Source organism: Callospermophilus lateralis, unplaced genomic scaffold (assembly GCF_048772815.1).
Source record: "Callospermophilus lateralis isolate mCalLat2 unplaced genomic scaffold, mCalLat2.hap1 Scaffold_386, whole genome shotgun sequence".
In the NCBI taxonomy this organism is placed as follows: Eukaryota; Metazoa; Chordata; class Mammalia; order Rodentia; family Sciuridae; genus Callospermophilus; species Callospermophilus lateralis.
In genome coordinates this window covers 327664-352312 of record NW_027514285.1, presented here as the reverse complement: position 1 = coordinate 352312, position 24649 = coordinate 327664, and the positions used below count along the sequence as shown (strand labels likewise).

The following is a 24649-nucleotide window of genomic DNA, read 5'->3' as shown; positions in this document are numbered from 1 at the left end:
AGCTTCAGGAACTTAGTGAGGCCCTAAGCAACTTAGTGAGACCCTGCCTCAAAATATAAATAAATAAATAAATAAATAAATAGGGCCAAGGATGTGGCTCAGTGGTTAATCACCTCTGGGTTCAATCCCCAGGACCCATCAACCCCCCCGCCCCCAATTCAGTTCTCCAGGTCATCTGCAACCCCAAATATTAAAGGGAAAATTCCAGAAATAAACAATTCTTAAATTTTAAATTGCATACTATTTGGGGCAGTATGATGAAATCTTACAGTTCCCCACCCAGGATGTCAATCAACTCTTTGCCCCATACATCCACACTGTCTGTGCTAGGCTCCAGTTAACCACTTGGTGGTCACTTAATAGTCCTGATTATGGGGTCACTTGTCATGGTACTAGAGTGCTTGTATATTGCATATATAGGGGGTCTGGTACCAGCAGTGGCTTTAGGTATCTACTGGGGGGATCTAGGATCATATTTCCTGAGAATCAGGGAGGACTACTGTGATGAGTATTGTCCATGGGTATTTTGCAGTACTGGCACAGTACACTAGCACCTTCTTTTGGAAAGACAGACCACACAGATCCCTACACCAGTGGGCTGGTGGTGATACAAACGCCAGTGGAGCTGCACAGAGGATGCTTGTTGAAGGAGGAGCTGAAGAGACGATTTTCTAGTTAACTGAGAGAAGAGTTTGATACTGTTTCAATGACAAGTGACATTTAACTTGACAGTAAGTCCTCTTGGGGGAACTGGAAAGGACAGAGGAGGGTTGGGCCACCCAGGGTGGGACAACTGGAGGGACAAACAGGGTGATGGAATTAGACTTCTTCATATTTGGATGGAAAAATAAATCAATCTCTGGTTGTAAGGTGGCGAGTCAAGAGGCGTGTTGTTAGATATTCTCAGGGTACAGGGTGACACTGAGGCTCCTGAGCATGACATATGGAGTGGCCCATGAGCTGCCTCATATTCACAGGGTTTGAACTAATTACAGTTTGAGTTATGACAGCCAGAAGCACACGGGGAACGTGACAGGGCCAAGGAGTATCTTGTCAAGCAAAACATCCATGGTGACTTAGACATGGGGCAAGGATGACTCAGAGCTCTGCGTGTTTGTCTCTAGAAATAGCCGAGAAAGAGCAATCTCTGTTGGGAAGCCAAAACATGAAATGGTTAAAAGAGCAGGCTCACGTGTGAAACTTTTCTTGTCTTTCTCAAAAGCTCTCCTTTTTGTGTGCCAACTCAAGTATTCTGTGTTGCTCAATATGCATTTTCAGTTATGCTTCTGCTTAAAATAACATAATTTGGAAAAAAAATCATTTTTGAAGAGTAGCATGCTGCTGTATCTGTGAGAGGAAATTGAGTATGGGTTTGGCTCGTGTCACAAATGAAAGCGCTTTAGAAATCACAGCTTAGCCTTAATGGATTGTAATCAGAAAACCACCACCCACACACAGTTCTACTTGGTATGCTTCAACTGCCTCTGCTCATATAAAAGATGAAAAACAAATTACTCTCTTCATCAGATAAGGTGAACTAGAACAGGAAGGCTTGATTTAGTCCGGGGCTGTGGTGGGAACCACCTTCCTTATGGGGTAAACAAAGTACTCAGTCCGTGAATTCAAAGGCCTTGCCTTCCCTCAAGATTCCATGCTCCACTCATCCCCTCTGTGGCACTCCCTCTGAGCTGTCCATTTTTATTGGGTCCATCTTCAATGATAGCAATACTGACTGCCTGCCTACTGCATGACAGGCAAGCCTGCTTTCTGCTGGGGTCTGTACAGCAGGAAGACAACACCAGTGGAATTACAGGTGGGTGGTGAATGCTTCCTTAGGTACAAGGCTTGGTGGTATGCAGTAGAAACACCACATTTAGCCTTGAAGGGATCAAGGAAGACATCCTGGAAGCATTTTGTAAACTGATCTCTGAATTTCAATCCATTTACAAACATCATGCCTTTTCTGCTTCTTTTAAATGTATCTTCTAATCTTCCTCGTAATGCAGCAGAATTTTTGTATATCTTTAGTCCTATCTGGAAGAAATGCCTGCTTCCTTCTTTATCAAATCATTGTTAGTGAGTGAACACACATAAATATGGACATTCAACAGGTGGCATGTCGTCAGTGTGGTTCTTTCAGAGCACAGCAACATGCTAACATCATCATGCTCCAATCCCAGCTCAAGTCTAATTCAAGGGAATATCCAGGTGTCCCAGGTGTTATTATCATTATTATTTTATTTATTTATTTTTATGTGGTGCTGAAGATCAAACCCAGGGCCTCACACATGCTAGGTGAGTGCTCTAGTGCTAAGCCACGACCCCAGCCCCCCCCAGGTATTATTGATTTCTTTTCTTATATAGAAAATGAAGAGCACATCTATGAACAGCTAGGAAGAACCCTTACCCCAGAGCACTTTACTCTGATCAGAGGGGGAACATAGTAAGTGGGGCAAAGCTGATCAAGATTTTTCCTGGTAACACTTTAAAGATACACGTATTTTTCAATTCTTCTCCCTACCCCCAGTCATGGGAATTGAACTCATGGGCTTGTGCATGCTAGGCAAGCATGTACCACTGAACTATATCCCTGGTCATTTCTCAACTCTTTTCAAATCATCTATGAATCACTTCTTCAACACAAAGACTGAGGGAGAATCTCACTCATTACTACCTCTGTCCAAATGCAAAATGCTCTTGTCTGTAGTACTTTCATCTCTCTGCTTACAAACAAAACCAAGGCAATTCTAGCTAAATGGTACCCTAATAGGAGGGAGACAAAAATCTTCTTCCCGTTGTAGCTCTGACTCTACGTGCTCTTCCAAAAGAAAATCCTTTTGGAACAGAGTTCAATTGTCTCAGTGTGCTTTTTCTGTCCGCCCCCACCCAAGCCCATCATTGTCATTCACCATCCACGCATGCCCTTGCAGAGGATAAAGGAAGCCAGCTCCAATGAACCTCTCTGTTGGGTTGAGGAGGTCTTCCCTTCCCAGTACAATAGGCTCCTCTCTAAATGTGGCCGTGTGAAGGTCATTTGTTCCATGACTGCTTATATTTGTGCCTTCAGGGTTATATGGTTATATAAACTGAAGGCTAGCTGGGGAAGCAAAGCCAAGCTCAGAGCTTCATGGTCAAGATTTTAAAGCCTTTCTTTTGAGGGTAAACACAAAGGAGCTTGTGAAACAGATCAGCCTCAACAGTGCAATAGACTTCTATGGTGGCGCAGATAAAGAGAAGAGGACGTGGGGCCAGTTTATCAATCGCACTGGAGACAAAAGATAAGATTAAAAGTTCTCTAAAAATAGGAAGCAGAGTGGGCAACAGCTGCCTGCTCTTGAAGGAGTCTTTGGAAACATGACTTGGGAAGAATGAAGAGGTCCAGTGGCAGAGCTGGACGCTCCCCTCACCTTGTCCACTCCACCAGGGTCACGGGGGTTGTTTTATTTGAAAGGAAACATGGGAAAAGAGAAGCACAAAGCTCTGATTCTGGTAGAGGAGTTCTTTTTCTTTTTTTTTTTTATCTTACCATTTGCCTGGAAAGAAATTTCTAGTACCTGTGCATTTTCTCAAAAATTCAAATGTTCCCTACTCTCTTAACTCCCCAGGCCCTGGGTCCACCCTTCCAGGGCACCATCTATCACTTCCTTCAGGGGGCACTGGGCCAGCACCCGAAAAGCTTGTGAGCAATCACAGTCAACATAGTATGAATGACATATGTGAGTGCGCACAGTACCAAAGTTTGCCTCTTGGGTCTATTAACATATTTCTAGCATGTTCTTTCACAGCTATTCTTTTTGTCTTTGGAATAAAATAATAGGAATCTGAATACTGGTTGTTTGCTATTATTTTTCACAAAAGTATTCCTTGTTTTTTGTCTTTAAAAATGTCATTTATCTTAAGCTTGAGCTCTAAGGTACTCATGGTAAAATTCATACATGAACATATTCATTTTTGAGTTTGACTTCAAATGGAAACAATATTTTAAAGGAAATCTTTAAAAAGTGCTTGAGTTAAACAGTACCTGGTACTTAGTTACACCCTCCATAAATATTTGTTGAATGAATGAGGTGAATAAATTCCCTCTATTCTCTCATTTGGGTCTAAAGGAGGTAAATAAAGTTAAAAGGTATTTAACATTTTGTAGTTTACAGCTGAGGTTAAAAAAACTCATTCTCTTTTTGTTACCAAAACCATCCATCTGCCAAATGCCACTTCCTGATAAGAGCCCATTTCTAAGCCCTCATTTGTAACTGAATGTTGGCTGACATAATTAATGTTTACCATACAACGTCTGAATTATAAGCCAAAGACAACTGACAAATCAGCTCTATTTAATGGTCATCACAGAGGATCATTCCATAAATTCCTAAGACATGGGATTTATTCACATTTAGGAAAATGACAAAAAAAGTATATGAGCTTTTCTTAGAAGTGGGAGTGATGGAAAGAGAGGTGGCTGTGGCAAAGAAAAAGAAGGAGGTTTAGCCTGAAGCCTCTGACATAAACAAAACAGCCTCTGGAGATAAACACTGTTGAGAAGCCTAATGCGTGTGGCTCCAGGCCTAGTTGGGGCTGGAATGTCAGCTGCCAGGCACTTATCTGGGATGTTGCCCCCCACAACCCCCACCCCTGGCCCCTGGCCTTAAATTGGACTCCTTCACTGGGGCTCCAGCAGGTCACTTCTGTCATTGCCTTCCTGTGCACGGAATCAAACCAAGTGCTTTGGTTCCCAAGACAACAGGCTGGTTACATTGGGGGCCAGAAAGCAGCCCTCTCACTCTGCCTTCCTGAGTTTGAGCTGGAAAACATTTATAATGTTTCCTGCTAACACTTACACTTAAATAATAATAAAATAAAAGGCAAGGTAAGCAGGTAAGCAAGAGGAAAAGGCTTACTTCTGAGGCTCAGAGGAAAATGCACAGGTAAAATCCATTATAATGGCTACCTTTATAAACAGACAAGCTTTGTAAAATGAAGCAACTGCTTCCCATGCATAAAGCAGCTGGCTGCAGAGCCCCTGGTGCCTTAATGTGACAGCCACAGATGAAGTTGTTGGCACTGTAGGCTGGGAGAAAAGCTGAGCTGTTTACAGATCTCTGTGCAGTGATAAATTAGCAAATATCAAGAACAATTTATGTTTGTTAGCTTTCATAATTTTAGTGTGCCTGTTGAATTCTCTCCACCCACCACCCCCCCGCCACCCCCCTACCTTACCTCATTCACCTGGTGCTGGATAACTGAAGGGGAAGATCAGATGCCCTCACTGGACCCACCACACTGGGGCATCTAAAATAAATGAAGTTCTTTTTCACCATCTAATTAAAAAAAAATCAAAATAGTTATAGGGGAAAAAAATCAACTCCTATGTGATATCTTTTATGTCTTTACAGGAGAAAAGAGGGCAGTAAAATCTCTTCAGTGCTCAAAGTTCTTTGGAGGTCTTATCTGCCCTGTAGCCACCACAAAAACCACAAAAGATCCAGATACCAAGACAGGAGAAAAGATACTTCTGATCACAATAACATTTTCTTTTTCTGAGGATCACTTTGACCTATAAGGCACCCTGAAGGCACATCATTTTCTATACCTATTTATCTTCTTTATACATCTCCCTTTGCAACTAGACAGTTCCATAAAGTTAGGGCCTTTAATATGTGAGGCTGCAGGATTTCCATTTCAATACTGGCCAGAGATGCATCCTCTCCAATCCTAACCATCACCCATTTAGCCCCAGTGAGGGCTTGTGCAAAGGTAAGGCTCTCTAAAATGTTGGTGCTGGTGGAAATTTTACATACTGATTGCTTGGGTGGCAAAGGAATGCAATGTGTTCAGTCTAATCTGCTGTCCTTCAAACGTACAGCCTTCATCCATTTGCCCACTTGGAAGTTTGCTATGTTAACAGGACGATCAGACTGACATTTTCATCAAATACTTAAAAGATGAAATTTCGACTAAGGAGGGCAAAGAGGGTGTGGGAGGCAGGCAGCAGGTTTAGGGAGAGGTAGAATCCTACTAAGAGGGTCAGATTGTGGAGGAGGGAGGCTGGCAGGCAAGAGAAGGCACACAGGCCTGAGAGGAGACTTAATGGCAGGCTGCAAAACTTACTGATATTCCAGTTCTACAGGAGATCCTGCTGTACATCCCTAGTTAAATCATCCCCAAAGTGCAACCCTGCTGCATTTATGCTTTGTATACAGTACCAATTCCTCAGTAGGCAGCTCATCTTAGGTCACATTCCTGCTCACACTCTAGGGCTCTCGCTCTCAGGCCAATAAGCAGGAATTATGTATGCTCTTCCCTGTTTCTGGAAAGTACACTCCCTCCTCAAGTAAACTGCTCATGACTTGATTCAGAGGGCATTCTCCAAAGTCTTCCTGGATCAATCTGGGAAGGTTAAGAGAGTCTATAGCCTTCTTCAGAAGGCTAAAGCTCTTAGATCACTGCCGGCCTGCCTCTCCCAGAAGACACGGAGACAGTATTTTCATGAGGACAGGTAATGGGTAGTTATTTTCATATTTGTCAACATCTAGCACACAAGAGGTCCTCAACCAATACCTATACAATGAAGCTATAGAGGGGAGTAGCTTGTTAAGGTGGTAAGCACGGCAGTTGCCAGTCCAGGGAATAGGGAGATCTCCCAGCTGCGCTTGCTTCCTTTCATCTGTACCCCAGCTTCCAACTCTTCTCTTCCTTATTGTCAGTATAGTTCAATAGGCTGTTGCAAAGAATTCTCTCTTCACTGGCTTCTCCAAAGCAATCAATGTGTGGCGGTTCAAAGATTAAGTGGTTTGGAGATAACATGGAAGAAAGGAAGCTTCTTTTGCCATCTGTTTTTCAGAAAGGTTCTTTCTAACCATACTATCCCCAAAGATAAAAACCCAGATGATTGTAATTCCAGCTCCTTGGGAGGCTAAGGTGGGAGTATTACAAGTTTGAAACCAGCATGAGCAATTTATCAAGTCTGGTCTCAAAATAAAATTTAGAAAGGCCTGAGGGTGTAGCTCAGTGGTACAGCACCTGCCTAGCATGTGTGAGGCCCTGAGTTCAAACCCCCATATGAAAAAACAAAACAAAACAAATCCATGAGATATAACTTCTGTAGAAAAGACAAATTATACCATTTTATCTTGAATAATTATCTGTCTATGCCCTCTGTCCCCAATCCTAGACATTCCCATGGAATTCTTCTAATGGCTGATGTACTGTCTGGTTCTGTTTTTGTGGACTGTTGATTCTTAGTGTGATCCCTAGACCAGAGGCATCATTTTTACCTGGGAACCTGTTGGAAATAAAAATTCTCAGAACCCACCCAAGACATACTGAATCAGAAACCCCAGGCGCAGGGCCCAGGAATCTGTATTTGTAGTAGCACTCCAGGCCATTTGGATGTACACTGAAGTTTGGGAAATTTGTTTCTGATTTAGCAAGACCACAGGTACAATCTTATATAAGGTCCCATTATTTAAAGTGCATACTCATGCAAGGCAGATGGAACACAGATTCAGAAGGATATCAATCTTCCTTTCTAGGTAGTACTGTCTGAGGGAAATTTCTGCAATGATGGAAGTGTTCTGCTGAGCTGCCCATATAGTACTGACCACCACATGTGGCTCTGAGCACTTGAAATATGGGACTGAAGAACTGAATTTTTAAGTCAATTTGGATTAAATTTAAAAAGCCACCAGAGCTCATGGCCACTATCTAGACAGGGTAGTTCTAGAAGATCACACTCCTAGTAATCTATTTTCTCCAGCCAAGCCCTATCTCCAGTAGTCCTTTCAAATTATTAATCCATCATGTGGATTAATCCACTAATGAAGTCAGGGCCCTCATGAGTTAATCACTTTACCTTTGAACAGTACTGTGTTGCCTAACATATGAGGTTTTGAGGGGACAGTTTAGGTCCAAGCTATAATAAAAGATCTCATTTTTCAAGACAATCATGCATTTTTCAATCTGATACCTAAAAAGGTATGGCCTGGTTCTTAGCTATCCATCATACCAAGTTTGCCTAAAAACGACTGATTGGGTTATAGAAGGGCTGTTTTTTTGAGAAATCATTTTAAATATGACTATTAGCAGTTTAGTCAAAACCAGACTCTCAACAAAAAGGGTTCCTACCTGCAATGTGGACTCCTAAGCGATGAATTTTGCTGATTTTACCTTTCTGGCCTTTGGGGAGGCAACTAAAAGCCTTTATTTGCTGAGACTCAAACTCTTCTTGAGGAAATCGTGGAAGGTGTGAAAAGGGTCCCTATCCTTCAGTGAGGACTCGTCACGAGGACCCTGTACAAGGTGGTGATCAAGTTTTCCATGGTTCTGAATTTGACTGCCTTCCTCAGTCTTCCACAATACCCCTTCCTAGACCTGTGACCCTTCAAGGCTAGCTCTGGCTCTAGCCTTGTCTGGGACTTTCCATACAGAAAGGTAGTTTTTGGTGCCTGTTTTGAAGATACTGAACAGTTTCCAGGTGCTCCTGGCAGGGCACAGGGGTGCCTCCCAGTAGGGTCTCAAATACTGATGTGTGGCTACTCCTCCCATGGGAAGGGGAGAAACCAGAGGATGCAGACTCCAGGGAGTTATTCACTTTCTATGGTCTCCACTACAAAGTCTTAGAGAGAGATCAGAGGGTGAGGATGGCAGAGTTAGGGGGATAGGGAATTTGGTTCAAGTCATGGTTGCTGCTCCAAATAGAAATGAGGAGAGGACTCTGAGCAGGAGTAGGAGGGCTGGTAGTAAGTGGGAGTGCTCTTTGAATGTAAATGCTGACTCAAGGTGAAAATTCATATACCATCTAGTCCAGGAAAACCAGACCCATGCTTTCCCCTCACCCAAAAAAGATGTCCTGAGGGACCCAGTCTCTTCCCCACCAGCCTGGAGGCATCTTCCAGTATTTAAAACCACAGTGAAAAAACAATGTTGAATTGCTCAGTTTGAAACCAAATAAGATCTCATGACCTTTTCTCCTCTGTGTTAACTCACCTGCTGTATGAAGGAGGACAACTGAATAATAACAGCAGCAGTGGCTACCATGATTATGCCCTTCCTGGCCTTTACATTGAATATCACTAAGGACTGCTTGTGTCCTCTGGACAGCATGTGCTGGGAACTCAATCCCCAGTGCCACCTGACTGAAAGATGGGCCATCAGGGGTTTTGGCCTGGAGGGCTCCACACTCACACTTACAAATGGATTAATGCCGATTATAGAAAGCCTTGGGCCTGTGGGTCTGATCTCATGTCAGTGAGCGCTCTTTCTATCTCTGTCCTGCTCTTCCACCACAGAAGGCTTGCATGGATGTCCTCATTTCATCCTCAACAACTCTGAGGAGAGACCATCCTTAGCCCCATGTGGGAGAAGAGGAGACTGTCGCAGAAGCAGCCAAGCTCAGTTCCAAAGGTCACCCGGCTAATGAGGAGAGAGTCAGGTTCCACCCTCAGGTGGCCCAAGGGAAGCACCCCTGCTCTTAAGCACCCTGTTGTTATTGTTTCCCTCATGGAGGAGACTCTGGTTTAGGGTTTATCACAGGGCAAACAAGCACCTACGTTTTAGAATATTACATCTTTAGATTCATTAAAACCCACCATTTAGAGGATATTAAAACTGTTCTAAGAAACAATCACGGTAAAGGTGTAATCGCATTTGTAAGCTTGCCAAATCGGAGTGTACAAACTTTTATGAAAAGTTTCAGAAATGTGGCTTACAAGGGTAATGGTTTATGGTCAGCCGCCTTTTGATCTCTCATGTGCAAAATATGTACTTACATATACGGCAGGAAACCTCACCACTTCCTTCCTAAGCGTTGGTCAAAAACACTAATTACTTGACTAATTAGACTGAGAAACTTCCCTTACAGATGGTAAAAATGAGCTATTTTCACCCCACAAATTTTGCTGTGACATACCACCAAAAAAAAAAAATGTAAAAATGTTTCAATGGTTTTATTGTACACAGCATGAACAATTTAGGCAAATCATATAAAAATAATTTGTTCTTTCAAAAGAGGGGATAATAAATAACCCTGTTCTACAGAAATGAAGGAGGCTTGACACCCCTTTGACAGGGAACCAGAAGCCAATCCCATATACACCTTCTCTGTAGACTGGGCCATTCTGAACAGATCAGCTAGTCCTGAGTTGGTTTGAGAGTTTTTACCATAATTTTCAGAGATTTTCTTTTCACTTCACCTGTAGATACAGGCAACATCCCCTCCTCTGTTTCTCTTAGACCTTCCTTTCAAGGGAAAGCATATGTCATATTTATGCACAAGCCAGGATGACAGTCTCCCTTTAGCTTTACATTCTTAATATTTTAGAATGCCTATACCAGCTAATATGCCAGCAGAATCAGTTATGATTAAAATGGAATCTAACCAAGTTCTGTGGCCTAGAGAAGGAGAATCTCTGAGGATGGGTGCTCATGCTTGCTCAGAACACCTATGAGCTCCTGCTTCTGGTACCCGTACCCCAGGTCTGTAGAAAGAAGCTGAGACTTTGCACTGAGAGGCACTTACCAGCGTCAAGGCTGCCAGTTGCTGCTGTCCAGCCCATGACAGGTGGGATAGCCCCAACAACAGCTCCAACCCATGTGTTGGCAATGCTGATCCTCTTCAGGGGTGTATAACAGCAGGTATACAGGAAAATGTTGAAGACGGCCAGGGCTCCTGTAAGTGGATTCACCCCCCAGGTCAGAAGAGCAACTCCTGGAACAGCACAACAAGTGGCAAAGGACACAGCTAGCAACGGGCTGGAAGAGAGAGAATATCAAGGGATCATTTTCAGTTTAACTCAAACACATTTTGTAGAATCCAAGCTAAGAACAAATAATCTATGTATCCAATGAAGTATTCCAGGAGGTAGAACTGGTTTAGGGAATCCTCTTTAAGGAACATTAAAGTAAGGGAGGCAGTTTTTGTGGGAGACGTGATTGCCTCTTTTGGTTTGCCAGCTGGGAGCAAAATAGTCCAGAGTCCAGGGGAGAGCACTCTGGGTTTGAGGATAGTTTTGTACCTTCCTGGAGTCGCTCGATTTGTCTCTATAGGAGTCATCATGTCCTCTTGACATGGTTAAAGTAAGGACTACAAGACATGCCTACTTTGCCTGGTGTTCTGGTCTAATGTCAGTGCTAGATATAAATAAGGGACAGCTGGCAACAGGTCAGGTAGAACACAATACTGCATGATTTGGAAAAAAAATATAGTCAATTCTGGAAACAGTTCTACTCCTTTATACCACATCACCCAATTAGTGATACGGAATAACAATGGCTGACCTCGATGAGGACCATGATTATACTTTTTATAATTAATCAGGGGCCTCAGTATGGTGCCAGTTCCAGAACAACAGTGAATGCCAGGTGACTGTTGAATAGTGCCAATGCCATAACTGGGTTTATGGATAAGGGATTTTTCAGGAGGAGGTCACACAATGTTATGTACATAGAAGAAAACCAGCTAAAATTCTACAATGACAATGATTAAGGCCTGCTCCTCAATAGGCACAGTTTTCATAGCAGACTTTGTATGGACTCTTGTGAAAGACTTGAGTCTAGATAAACTGAATCTACTAGTTCCTGTTTACATGCACAGGGATTTATTCTTTCTTAAGAAACTAAGGAGGTGCCTCAAGATTACTTTCTCCCTGCAGAAACCATTATTCCACTTCTGAGTAAGAGAAGATTATGGTGTTCAGTGGCCCAGTGGATTACAGATTCCACAGTGCACTCCACTGTGACCCACTCGATTAGATTCCACAGTGTACTCTGGTTTTAACAATGGCCAGTTCCCAGAGGGAGGCAATCTTTACTCCACATGCAAATGCATGAAACAGTTCCTCCTATTTACAGGGCTCTAGCTTCACTCTAGTTTCCACTTTCTCCCATTTAAGCAGAGGTTGTCTTCTTTGTTTTTAAAGACACACTCTCCACCTTTGTTCTTTTTAATTTCTTCCCTAATCTGTTTTTTATCTTTGATCTACGGACTACTGGCCTCATGCATCCTCAAATAAATTACTTTGTTCATATTTTCCCCAAGGTAAGCGCCTCTAGACCTCACAATCTTCAAAGCCAAATGTCCTGGATTGGGATACACACATTATCTGTTTCCTCTATCCTGCAACCTCTTATTTGTCCCTTACCTCTATTCTGGAAATAGATTTAGCTAAGGTAGTGATATGCATCATGTGACCTGGGAACGCCTGGCTTCCTAACTTGTACACAATGTAATTTTCCAGATGAAAGATTAAGAAGATGCCTCTGTGTTGTTATCTCACATATGCCCAGAAATGAGAATTTAGATGGCTAAAAAGCAGGGCAAATATTTTAACTGCTGTTTGTTCAATAAGGTAGTTTATAGCTTATAAGAACAGATCCCTTCTTTGCCCCGTGGGACTCTAAAAAGCTAGCTTTATTCTGGGTGGGGGAAAACTGTGGCTCATAAACATTTTTATTTTTCCTGAATCAGCCCTTGTGTTAAAAAAAAAAAAAAGTTGTACAATCTTTCTCCAAGGTCTGTGGAAACCAGTTGGATTCAAAGGTATTAGTGTTATGAAAAGCCCTTTTAGAAAAGCACACATGAATTTAATTTATTGAGATAGGCAATTTTATGTGGAAGTTTAATTTTTGACCTGTGTTGAAATCACAGAAAATCTTGAGACTCAATTTTGGCATTTAAATCAATGTGCTCAGGGGCATGAATGAAAATTGAGTAAGTTGATAAGCCACATAAACAAAACTGAAGATATTTACCCAGGACAGCATGGCCATATTCAGCATCTGGGGGAGAAAAAAAGCCCTGAATCAGGGGACATCAGAGCTTTCTTATAGTTAAAGGGCAAAGATATTCCAACTTGAAAACTGTGAAATTTACTTTCTTGTGATGTTTTACTTTTTCTAAAATTTTATGTTAAAAGTAATGAATATACTTCTAGAACCAGTATCAACAGTGGGTATGGTATTAAAAGCAAAACAAAACAAAACCAAAATTCACCAATAACACAGTGGAGAAACGTATTATGGGTCTCTAAAATAATCTTTTTAAAGGGGGGCCAGAGATTGAATCTAAAGGTGCTTAACCACTGGGCCATCCCCAGCCCTTTTAAATTTTATTTTTTTTATTTTTATTTTTTTATTTTTTTTAAAGAGAGAGTGAGAGAGGGGAAGAGAGAGAGAGAGAATTTTAATACTTATTTTTTAGTCATCGGCGGACACAACATCTTTGTTTTGTATGTGGTGCTGAGGATCGAACCCGGGCCGCACGCATGCCAGGCGAGCGCGCTACCAGTTGAGCCACATCCCCAGCCCTTAAATTTTATTTTGAGGAAGGTTCTCACTAAGCTGCTTAGGGCCTTGCTAAGTTCCTGAGGCTGACCTCAAACTTGTGATCCTCCTGCCTCAGCCTTTTGAGCTGCTGAGATTACAGGTGTGTGCCACCATGCCTGGCTCTAAAATGATTTCTAACAGAGTAAAACAAGTTTCTTGAGATAGTATTACCTTCATTTTATGGATGAGCAAATGTTAGATAAGCAATAGCTATCAAGTGTGGTTCAATACAGCAAATGTATGGAAAAGGGGGAATACCCAACCTAGTCTGTGTACTGGGGGCATGGAAGGGGAACGCTGCTAGGAAGAAGTGACATTTAAACTGAGACATGATAGTGACGTTTAAACTGAGACATGAAGGATGAACAGGTGGTACATGGGCAAAAAGGGCCAGGTAGGGGATGGCATGTTTGAAGGCGAAAGTAAGAAACATGGCAAGTTTGAGTGACAGAAGGAAGTTCCAGGTATCTGGATTGTGGATAGCAGGTGGGAAGTTATTGAGAGGACAGAGAGGTTGAAGATTACAGTGAGGTGTCTACACATAGCTTCTTGGCAGATGAAGAGTCAAGGAGGATTTCTGTGTTTTAAAGAGGTAGAAAAGAATGATCAAGATCTGCTTTTTAGAACTAGGATCACTCTGCTGCCACATGAGGTCAACAAATATAGACAAGCAGATGTTTATTCTCTTTATGAAAGAGGCTCACGTTAGGCATTTTGGAGGAAGCAGAATCATGAACACACTGACATAATTTTTATCAAATGCTTAGATGGAATGAACAGCCTTCAGATAGCTTGTATGTTTAATCTATCTTGCAGATTTCCCAAAATATACCGATGGAGCAAGTTGGCACAGACAGCAGATCCTCCTCTCACTCAGTGGCTCTTCGGTCTAATGACACCAGGGTGATCATAGTTTGCATTTGCAGCTCTATTATTCTTGGCTCTACTTTATCTTTTCAGGGTCTTTTAAACTATTTTGTTAAGTTTTGTATATTTTTTCAAGTTATCTGAAGTCTTGTATAAAATAAGGCAGAGTAAAAAGTTAAGAAAATGAAGAGGTATCTATAGGATTTTGATTAGAAACTTTGTGTACCATGAAAATATACTAGTGAAAGAAAAGAGAGCTCTAGGAAACCGTAGGTAGGAAGAGGACAAACAAAAGTAAAGGCTAGAGACAGAAAACAAACCTAGCAGTATCTGGATTATATTTTGAAGTTTGGTTTATCATGAAATCTTTAAATACGGTAATACTGAAGTTGTTGAAGTCTACGAATTTTAGTAAAGAGATCTATTTTGAGATAGAAGATTAGAAAAGTCCTATCCTCATCCCTTAAATACTAACTATGATGTTTTGCTATTAAAATGTGATCAGAACTAAATCTCAAAGACCTAAGGAGCAAATCTGAGAATGACTGGTTTATTATTTCAGGCCAATTATTCCATATCCTCATTCTCCTAATCATATTGTTCAATGCTTAATCAGAAATCCCATCTGCCTTTTCCACTCTTAGATATGCTTTGGAAGTATCTCAAACCTAGAGACACATACAGCTATTTCTCCTTTTATCATTTATTCTTCATTATTTTTTTCATTAGTCTTTTTGAACCTTCTATCCTTTGAATTTCTTAGCAGTTTGCTTCCATGTTGTGGGCTACATTGGTATCTGGCTTTCAAAGGGAAAATGGGGAGGAGAAAGTCTAAGGGCTCAGAGTCTCTCTAAGGGGAGGCCTCAGTGGAACTTCTGGGTAGATGCTCCACTCCTTCACACCTCCACCCAGTGGTTCTACCTAAGTATAGTTTCTGGTTTTTTTTTTTTTTTTTTTTTTTTGTGTGTGTGTGGTGCTAGGGATTAAACCCAGGGTCTTGTGCATGCAAGGCAAGCACTCTACCAACTATGCTATATCCTCAGCCCCGAAGTATGGTTTCTGGACCAGCAGTATCAGCATTACCTGGGAACCTGTTAGGAATCCTGGTGATCCAGAGGCTTGCTGAAGTTTGAGAAGCTACACCATTACTAATGTGATGCTTGTCACCATCTGGCCAAGCCACATGTGCTAAGCCTACAGAAACCACTCTGCTCCAGTACTGACTGTGTAAGGTAAGTCACACACTTTCAGTTGTCTTTCGGTATGTATCTTGACATATGCCAGTGGAAAGAACCCAGGGCTGTCAATCAATTTTGTTATCAAATTGCAGAGGTACTGTGGCAATATCCCTCAACTCCTCTGTATCATCTATCTGGATTTAACTTAGTCATACAGCTACAAGGGTTTAGACCATGAGCGTACTTTAATGGTGAGCTGAAGTAAGTGTGGTGCAAGTATTGATGACTTGATTCTAGGCCACAGATAGACTGAAGCTCGCTGTACTTTTTCTACTATTGACTCTGTTGGAACATTTTCATAGGAAAATGTTTTAAAAATGCTTTATTATTATCAGTCAGGAGGTGTGAGTTCTATTTCTGACTATGATGTTGACTAGCTATGTAAAAAGGGGCAACGTATTTAACTTCTCTGGTCCTTAGATTTCTCAACTATAAAAGTAAGAGGCATTTTCAGTGACCAAGACTGGAACTCAAGTCAAACTTGCTTTAGGTAAAAAAGACTCAATAACAAGACCAAAAAAAAGGCAGAGGTTATAGATATTTAGCTGTTTGATCTTGATGAGCAAAGTAACCTGTAGCATTTGTTTCTTTACTTGTAAAATGGGAGATACTTAACAGAGTGTCTTAAGAATTAAATGCAGTGATGATGCAAATAATGCACTTAGCAGAGTGTTCATAAATGAGCACAGTGTTTACTTGTTCATTTATTCACTTATTCATCCATCCAAATTCTCATTGCCTATGTCAACCGCCTTGCCAAATGTGGCAATATAGCAGTGAACAAGGAGTGTAGAAAGGGTGACAGACTTTAAACACATTAACAGAAGTACTATGAACTCTCCAAGTGTAAAAATAGCCAAAAGAAAAAGAACACATGAAACAAGACAGAATAAGACAGAATCTAAACAGGGAGGACTGGAGGTAAGGCCTGATAATCATCCCAAATCGTTTTTTCTAATTTATTTTTTCAGACTTAAAACAATATGGGTATATATTAAGACTTGTGGATATAAAACTGTCTTTAATATAATTATATCTTGATTAGGAATTTCACTTTATCAAATTACAAAAAAAAACCACACACACAAAAAACAAACAACTGGACAAACTAGATTGTTCACATGTAAAATCTCTTTTGAAAATATTGATGTTTCTGCCCCCTACAATAGTAGCTGTCATGGCTTTTATCAAGTTCAGAGAAACTAGCTGAGTGTGGTGGCACACATCTATAATCCCAGCAGTTCAGGAGGCTGAGGCAGGAGGACTGAAAGTTCAAAGCCAGTCTCAGCAACCTAGTAAAACCCTAAGTAACTTAGGCAGACCCTGTCTCAAAATAAAAAATAAAAAGCTCTGGGGATGTGGCTCAGTGATGAAGAGACCCTGGGTTCAATCGTGGGTACTAAAAAAAAAAAAATAGACAAAAGGAAATTAACATCTCTGTGAGGAGTTCTCACTAGAGTGAAAGATCAGAAGTGTACCCTTTAAGTGTTGTGATGATTTTGTGAAGAATTAAAATTTTCAATAACACAAATAAACGTATGAATAAGGAAAATAACACTATTTCACTGGGGCTGGGCAAGAAAAGACCTAGTAATTTTTTTCAAAACTTGTATGCAAAACTAAATTACATTTTAAACGGAGATATCTTTCCACTGAGCGTCATTACATGGGATCTTTCTACTTGGGCCCTTCCTGCCCAAGGCTATTGTAAAATAGACACTATTAGACTTAACAGTGGGGGGATTCTGTCAATCCATTTCCATAAATTATTTTTTCCTCTTTTAAAACATAACATTGCTTTGTTTACTAAGCACTAGTTCTTATGCAGTTGTGACAAAGAATTCTCTTTAGACATTAGGAACAATCAAGAGAAACTTTAATTTTATGTCTGTTTATTGCACTTAATAAACTTAATTTAAATTACCTGACTTTTAAATAACTTCCTAGAGAAAATGCAGCCTTTCTAAAGCTTAAGTAATGTGTCAGGAGAGCTATAAAATGTTGTACTACATCAAGAAAACTATATTTTGAGCAGTTCTGAAGACAATTGGTTCATACAAAAATTAATTTCATCCTCCTGATTATTCTCCCAGAATAAATGATCTTAATGTTACAAAATAAAATTTCCTTTTTTTCAAAAACAAAAGAAAGCCCAAAACCTCAATCAAACCAAGTCAATTTAACTTCTATTTCCTGCATAAATTCCACATTTGAGCTTTGAAATGAGTTTTTGGAGGAAGTCTCTACAGATAATTGTTCTGAAGATGTCTCCCTAGAATCTTGTTAAGAGTTTTCTATTTCTAAACAAGTTTCAAGTTATAGATACTGTCAGGCAGCAGAGGGCTGATGCAAGCTAAGAACTTAAGGAAAACAAAGACACAAAAGCTAAAACATTTTTTTAAAAGGCAAGAAATATGAAAATAAAATTTTTTTGTTAGTGATCATATTCAGGGCATGAAGATTGTGGTATTATATTAAAAACCTTTTTTCAAGAAAGAAAATAAAAGATAAGAGCTAAAGGAATTTTTGAAAACGGAAAGACTCTTACTAATTTAGGAAGAAGATAAGAAAGATTGGCTGCAAAAAAACAATTATAGAATATAAAACAAAACACCAAAATGAACGTTACTCTATTGTTGACCTCTGAAATACAGCATTCTCATCCAGGGAGAAGCAAATGGTGACTCTTGAATTAAGTTACATCAGTTCAGTTTAAATTAAGGGAAAGATATTTGAACAAAGACTCTGGAATTTTCAGAGAGGTGATTCCCATCCTTTGATCCCATCCATGAAAATCAGAGTTTCCAGAGGAGTCGTCCAATCTCTTAATCTATTTCTCAAACCACTTGAAAGCAGGGACCACCTACTGAATCCCTCCATGCGTCCTCCCTCCTAAAACACCCAGTGCCTGCCACACGGGAGACACATACTTTTCCTTTTCCCAGTTGAACCAGATGGTTTAATTTTCTGACCCTCCTCCCACTTTTTAATTTATAGGGTCCTATAAAAAAAAAGCAACTTTGTTCACCTATACAAAATAGAGTCAATGAATTTTGAAGAGTCTTTGAAATGTTTAATAAAACCTAATTTATAAAAAAACGAGGTTGAGAATAAAATTATCCCTGCAATTTTGGAGTCTACCTAGGAGTTGTGTGTGTGCAGCTGTTGGGGGAGGTGGGCCCTTAGGCCCTTACCTCTGACTGCATTGCCTCCTCTTCCCTTTGGGACTGAGCCTTTGGTCAATGGACAGTATTTGCAAATGCTGACATCTACAGGGACCAGGCTGGCAATAAAACAGTGAAGTGGGACTACTTAAAAACAAAGTGGTGAGGGTGGTAGGAAGTGCTACACAGGTTTGGGTGGCAGATAACCTTGTGGAAATGCACAAAAGCAGCCCAGAAGTCTGGGGCTTGATGTTAACATTTTCTGTTTATGTGTTAGCAACTACTGAAAATTGTAGGAGAGCCCAGCAGGCCAAACAAAAAATTACCTTTCCAGGCTGCTGCTCTGCTCTCTTGGGTCTACGTGAAAGACATTCTCCAGGAAGGATGTGTCTACCTGAATTTGTGCATGCTGCTCCTTTGCTCTCAAATTCACTCACCTGCCCCTTACTAATACTTCTATTTCATATATGGCCAATTCTTACTTATCCTCTAAGATTCAGTCTGGACACTGGAAAACACCAGGGACTGGGGCTGCAGCTCAGTGTAAGAGAGCTTACCTAGCATACATGAGGCCCTGGATTAGACCCCAGCACCTGCCAAATGAGAGAACTACACCAAGAACATTTTACTGCACCCTTCTCACTTGGCCTCCGTGTCTGTGCTGGGTCCCACAGCACTTCTTACTCCTTATTCTATAACAAGCTGCCTTGCTTGCCCATTCTCTAATATATTTATTTTTGTGTGTGATGACTCTGTGCTACTCATCTTTATATTCTCTATGACTGAAAATGATGCCCAAATGAGCCCTCACAAACTGCGTGAAAAGCATTCTTCTAAAACTACCACTTATAATACCATCATCCAATGGGAACATTTGATCATGTCTTTTATTTTCACATCATCTTGTTTGAAGAGAGAAGAATAAAACGAAGGGACATTAAGACTATATGAACCTAGATTACTAATAAAAGGTGTGTACTTTTGTGACATATTTTCCAAGTGGTTATAAAAATGTAATAGACAAAAATGTAAGTTACTATGATAGTTAACTCTTCATATGCATATTTATCAGAATATCTGCATATAAGAAGGTACATGGGCCGGGTGGTTGGCACACACCTGTAATCCCAGTGGTTTGGGAGGTTGAGGCAGGAGGATCACGAGTTCAAAGCCAGCCTCAACAACTTAGATATGCCCTAAGCAACTCAATGAGAACCTGTCTCTACATAAAATACAAGTGGCTCACTGGTCAAATACCCCTGGGTTCAAAAACTGCTACAAAAAAAAAAAAAGGTACACAGGACTGAAGAATCCACCATTGGCAGGCTTGCTGTCAACAAATTTATAAATGGTTTCTTTTTTCTCATGACAATAAAAGAGTCCAACTTTCAGAGAATCCCCGTGTTTCATTGCTTTGTCCAGACTAATGACTAAACTTGATGATATGTACAAACACTTTTTCTTGACTTTTCATACCATGGCTCATAATATTAAATGATTTTATTTTAAGAACTTCTATATATTAATATCTCTATTACTAAGTTGAGACCAAGTTTGTTCTTCCTGCCACTTGAAATCACTGTTTAATACCAAAGGAAAAAAGAGAGAGAGAAAAATTCCTATACTTATAAAATGTTTATGTTCTTATTACATTAGCAATATACACACACCAAGAGACTAATCATAACAATCTTTAGAAAATGTGCAGAGCTTTATCCTGGTCCAGACACACATCTACTAGACTCGTGTGACTGGGTGATGAATAATATTCACAGCTCCCCTGCAGCCCACAAAATGTTTACATTTGCTTAAGTGCTTACTGGTAAAACCTTCAGTAAATTTGAAAAATGTCTCCTGTAAATCCCTATAATACTTAAGCTAAACCCTGTTCTTTAAGTTAATAATGCCAACTAAACAATCCATTCATTTCATTTCGAAAACTCAATCTTCATCATTCATTTAAAACAAGGTATTGGTTGACCCCGATTCCAAGTGTTTTAATTTATCCTCTCTAAATAACCTTTTGCTCTGCTCTTATCATGCAATCCATCCTGCTTACAGCCCACACCTACAGCTTGCAAGTTATGGATCACTCTCATCTGATCCATTAAGATGGAAAAACCTATGCTGACATGGATTATTTCCCTGTCAACATTGCTAAGCTGGAAAATGGATAATTCAAAGGAGACATAATCAAAATATAGATGTCTTTCAAAATAAAAAAAGAAAGGTCCAGACCAGCCCTCTCTCCTGCAGGAGGTATTCACTTTCCACTCAGTCCTCATTGTATCTTCTTTGTCTGACCTCTCAGAGCCCTTCTTGTTTCTACCAATTTATTCATTTCATTCAACACATTTTTATGGATTGCCTTGTTCTGTCTGCTAAGCATTCTGTGCATATGGCTTTTTTTTTTCCATCCAGATTATAAAGCTTTGACCATTATAAAAAAGATTGACAGTGCTGGTAACATTACAGGTGAAAATAAATTCTCAATGAGTTGAATAAAAGAGAGATTTACTGAATTCTAAAAGATTTAGAAGAAACATTAAACCTTCACATTTTTAAGAATTTTAATTAAGAATACCAGAAAAAAGGGTACTACTTAAAACAATCATGTGTAAGCTATGTTTGAAATTTAATTCAGAAGGATTTCAAGTTTGATAAAGATGGCTAATTAAAGGTGTCTGCATCCCTCTGTCCTCTCTGAAAGCAATAAGGAGAACAGAAAACAGAAACCTTCCACTGTGATAGGACCAGGAACCAACCTTATAGAAGAATGTCAAATGCAGTGAAAACAGAGGGGAGTGAAAGAGGATGCAGACCTCTACACCTGGATAAAAGAGAAGATATAGTCAATATTACACTTAACAATCTCTTCTTTAACTGTGACTGCAAAATGCAGAAAGAAGATAACATAACTGTATGTGTTGAGGGAAGGAGGCATGAATTACAGGTAGAAAGTTACAAAGTGGAGTCGGGTTTGGGATGGAGAGCAGGCCTAAAATAAGCTAAAATTATGAGAAAGCTGCCCTAGAAGGAGAAGCCTTAGGTGTCCCCATTTCTACCTCTCGTGCTTAATTGCTCCCTGTACTTTTTCCTGGCCTTGGAGTCTTGGACCAGGTATGAAACATCAGGCCCACGTCTGGGCAATCAAACTTTCTCTCCCAAACCTTTGGAACTGAACAGAGAACCCACCTGGAAGACCTTGGGGACAAAGGCTGAAGTTGCCATTTTGGTGATGAGTCAATTTAAGTGAAGAAGGATGAGAAGAACCAATGTTCAGAGAGAGAAAACAAAAGTAGAAAAAGGCAAGAAGAGTGAAGTTGGAAGCTAAACTACGACTAAGAAGTGGTAAGTGGGCCACTCTTTCCAGAAGCGAAAAACCAGAAAAACTGAATGGCAGAGTTTATTTAACAGACTCACGTCCGAGAAGGAAGACTCACCTGTCCACATATTAAGTCAGAAGAAAAGGACCCAACAGGGTAGCATGGTTAAAGGCAGTTCTGACAGAGTCCTCAGCAAGAGTCTGAACTGCACGACCTCCTCCTAGGCAAGTTGGTCTCAGGGGAGCCAGGAGAACATAGATGGAAAAGGAGTCTCCAGGGACCTGACAACTGCCAAATAGATCTTAGAAAAGAATCACTTTAAACTGCTGTGTTTTAGCCTCCTAAGAACTCGGATATATCATCTTAGGGAGAAATATTGGGTATATTCACTTTTTTTTTGGTTTCTTTTAATAAAATTTGTTCTTTTTAGTTATGCATGACAATAGAATGTATTTTGACATATCATACATACAAAGAGTAGGGGATACTCACTACTGCTCTTCTTCTGACTCTCCCTCTTGGTCATGCTAAAACCACTATATCCATTTAATAGAAATTAGAATCAGTATTACAAGGAGACATGGAGTCTCTTTAGGTAAAAGGAGTTCAAGAACTGGACACCCATAATATATAAGGGCTAGAGGGAAAGGAGTTACTAGTGAGGATACAAAACAGAAAAGAAATAGGAGGCTCAGGGACCTCAGAACTAAACCACTTCTTGATTTTGCCTATGACAAGTCCCACTTACTAACATATGTGGCCAGACTAGGAGAAGCTGCAGACCCCTCTGTCTTGGGTGTGACTATGCTCTAGGGGCACAGATGTAGGTGTTGGGCTCCAAGTTAATAAACTCTGTGGTGAGGATGTGATAGCAAAGGTTAAGATAGCTCCATTATGACCCCTCTGGAGCATGCTCTCCAGACTTCCTCTGATGCAAATTCAAGAAGAGCTCTTTAGCCAAATGCACCATGGCTCCGGGTTTATCCATGTGCATCTGGGATACTTCCTGAGTGATGTGACGAACAGTGTACTCAAATTCATCAAGTGGCCCCTAAGCCATTAAAGACTCTGATAAATAATTCTACCATAACAGCCTCAGAGCTGAAGCAAAAAAGCAGAAAGCTATGGGGTCAAGGGTTTCCACAAGAATCATATTTGGTAAACAAGCTGCAAAAGACAACTGAAACAGATAATAACTTGTGTCCCCCAAAATTTCAGGATGAATTTGACATGTCACTTTAAAGATTGTCTTTCTATAAATGAGGAAAATAGGAAGAGCAGTATTTTCCCAAACATGATAAAAGAAACAATATTTCAAAAAATTTTTAATGATAACTAATACTTCAGACATATGCAAGGGGCTTATGTGTGTGGGCACATGCATGCTCACTACTGGGGGCTGAACCCAGGTCCTTGCATGTGTTTGGAAATGCTCTATCACTGAGCTATACTCTCAGTCCTTTTTTGCTTCCTGCTCCCTCCCTCCCTCCCTTTCTTCCTTCCATCCTGCCTCCCTCCTTCCCTTCCTTCCTTCCTGCTAGAGATTGAACCCAGGCCTCCCAAATGCTAAGCGCATGCTCTACCAGAGTTACACTCCCCCAGCCTTGGAACTGGCATTTTCCATAGGCAATTGACAGGGAATTAAAACCTAACTACAGTCCTCTGAATTCTCCTTTAGAAAATGAAACAAATAATATTATAACAACATAGATCTTATTTTCATTAAATTATCTTTTAGCTGTAAAGGCTTTCCCCATTGATTCTAAAGAAAAGTTATAAAGATTTCTACATTGTTTAAAATGAAAAGTATTATATATTTTTAATGTGATTGACTCTTCCCAAAATAATCATCTTATTTATTCAATACATTCAAAGTCACTTTCTTCATCATCTGTAACAACACAGACAAAACATAGCCCAGAAGAACAGGCAGGCGAGCAGCACCAAGGCTAGTAATCAAGACCATAATAGGACCAGATGCATTTTCATTTCCTTGAAACACAGTGGAGCTGCAGTTTATTCAGTTTATGTAGGTCAGCCCTAAGGTGAAAATGTATTATACTCAAAATTATCCTTCAAAATCCCCTGAAGTCATCCATAAAGTACGCTGTGCAAGGTTAGGTACATGCAAGTATGGAAAATAATGACTGTGTTCATTAAAGTTTGAGAATTTCAGAATTAAATTAAAAGAGGTAACAAAAGAAAAGGTTGTTTTTAGATGGCTGGGCATTCAAACCACTGTGCCATAAGGCTATTTCCAGTGGAGGAGAGGTGGGCGCTCTAAGGGCTGTTTCCCTGAGAGGTTTATTCTTTTCTACCTTAATTGCATGGGCATGGTCAGCATGGGCAGCATGCATGAACAGTAATGTCTTTTTACTGGTGGTGAGTGTCAGGATTCAACCCAACCATGAAGGTGCAATCTCTCTGGGATTATGTTATACTCTTTCCTTTGCTACCCCATCTTAAAACGAATCACCTGCCACCTACACAAGGCACTGTGGAATTTAATAAAGGTGGATATACATGGAGACAGTGGAACTATCAGTGAGAAGACTGATAGTCCTTAAAAAACAACCAAAGTTGTAGAATAGAGGAATAAAGGGGGAAGCAGATGTGTGGTTATCTTGTGGGAGACCAGTGGTGCACAGGAAAACAGGGGGAGGCTTGAAGAGCAGACAGTCTAATTGGCTTTGTTGGCAAATGGAACCACCTTTGGTTCTGAGTTGAGCAACAGCAG

At 40.4% G+C, this 24649-nt stretch overlaps 1 protein-coding gene across 1 annotated transcript in view; it reads right to left on the bottom strand.

Annotated features, from left to right (window-relative positions):
• Positions 1 to 24649, bottom strand: part of LOC143389260 (protoheme IX farnesyltransferase, mitochondrial) — a 133442-nt gene that overhangs the window by 4542 nt on the left and 104251 nt on the right. The window contains exon 6 of the mRNA XM_076842428.1: positions 10514 to 10746. Coding sequence (XP_076698543.1) covers positions 10514 to 10746 — 233 coding nt within the window. The remainder of the gene's footprint in view (positions 1 to 10513; positions 10747 to 24649) is intronic.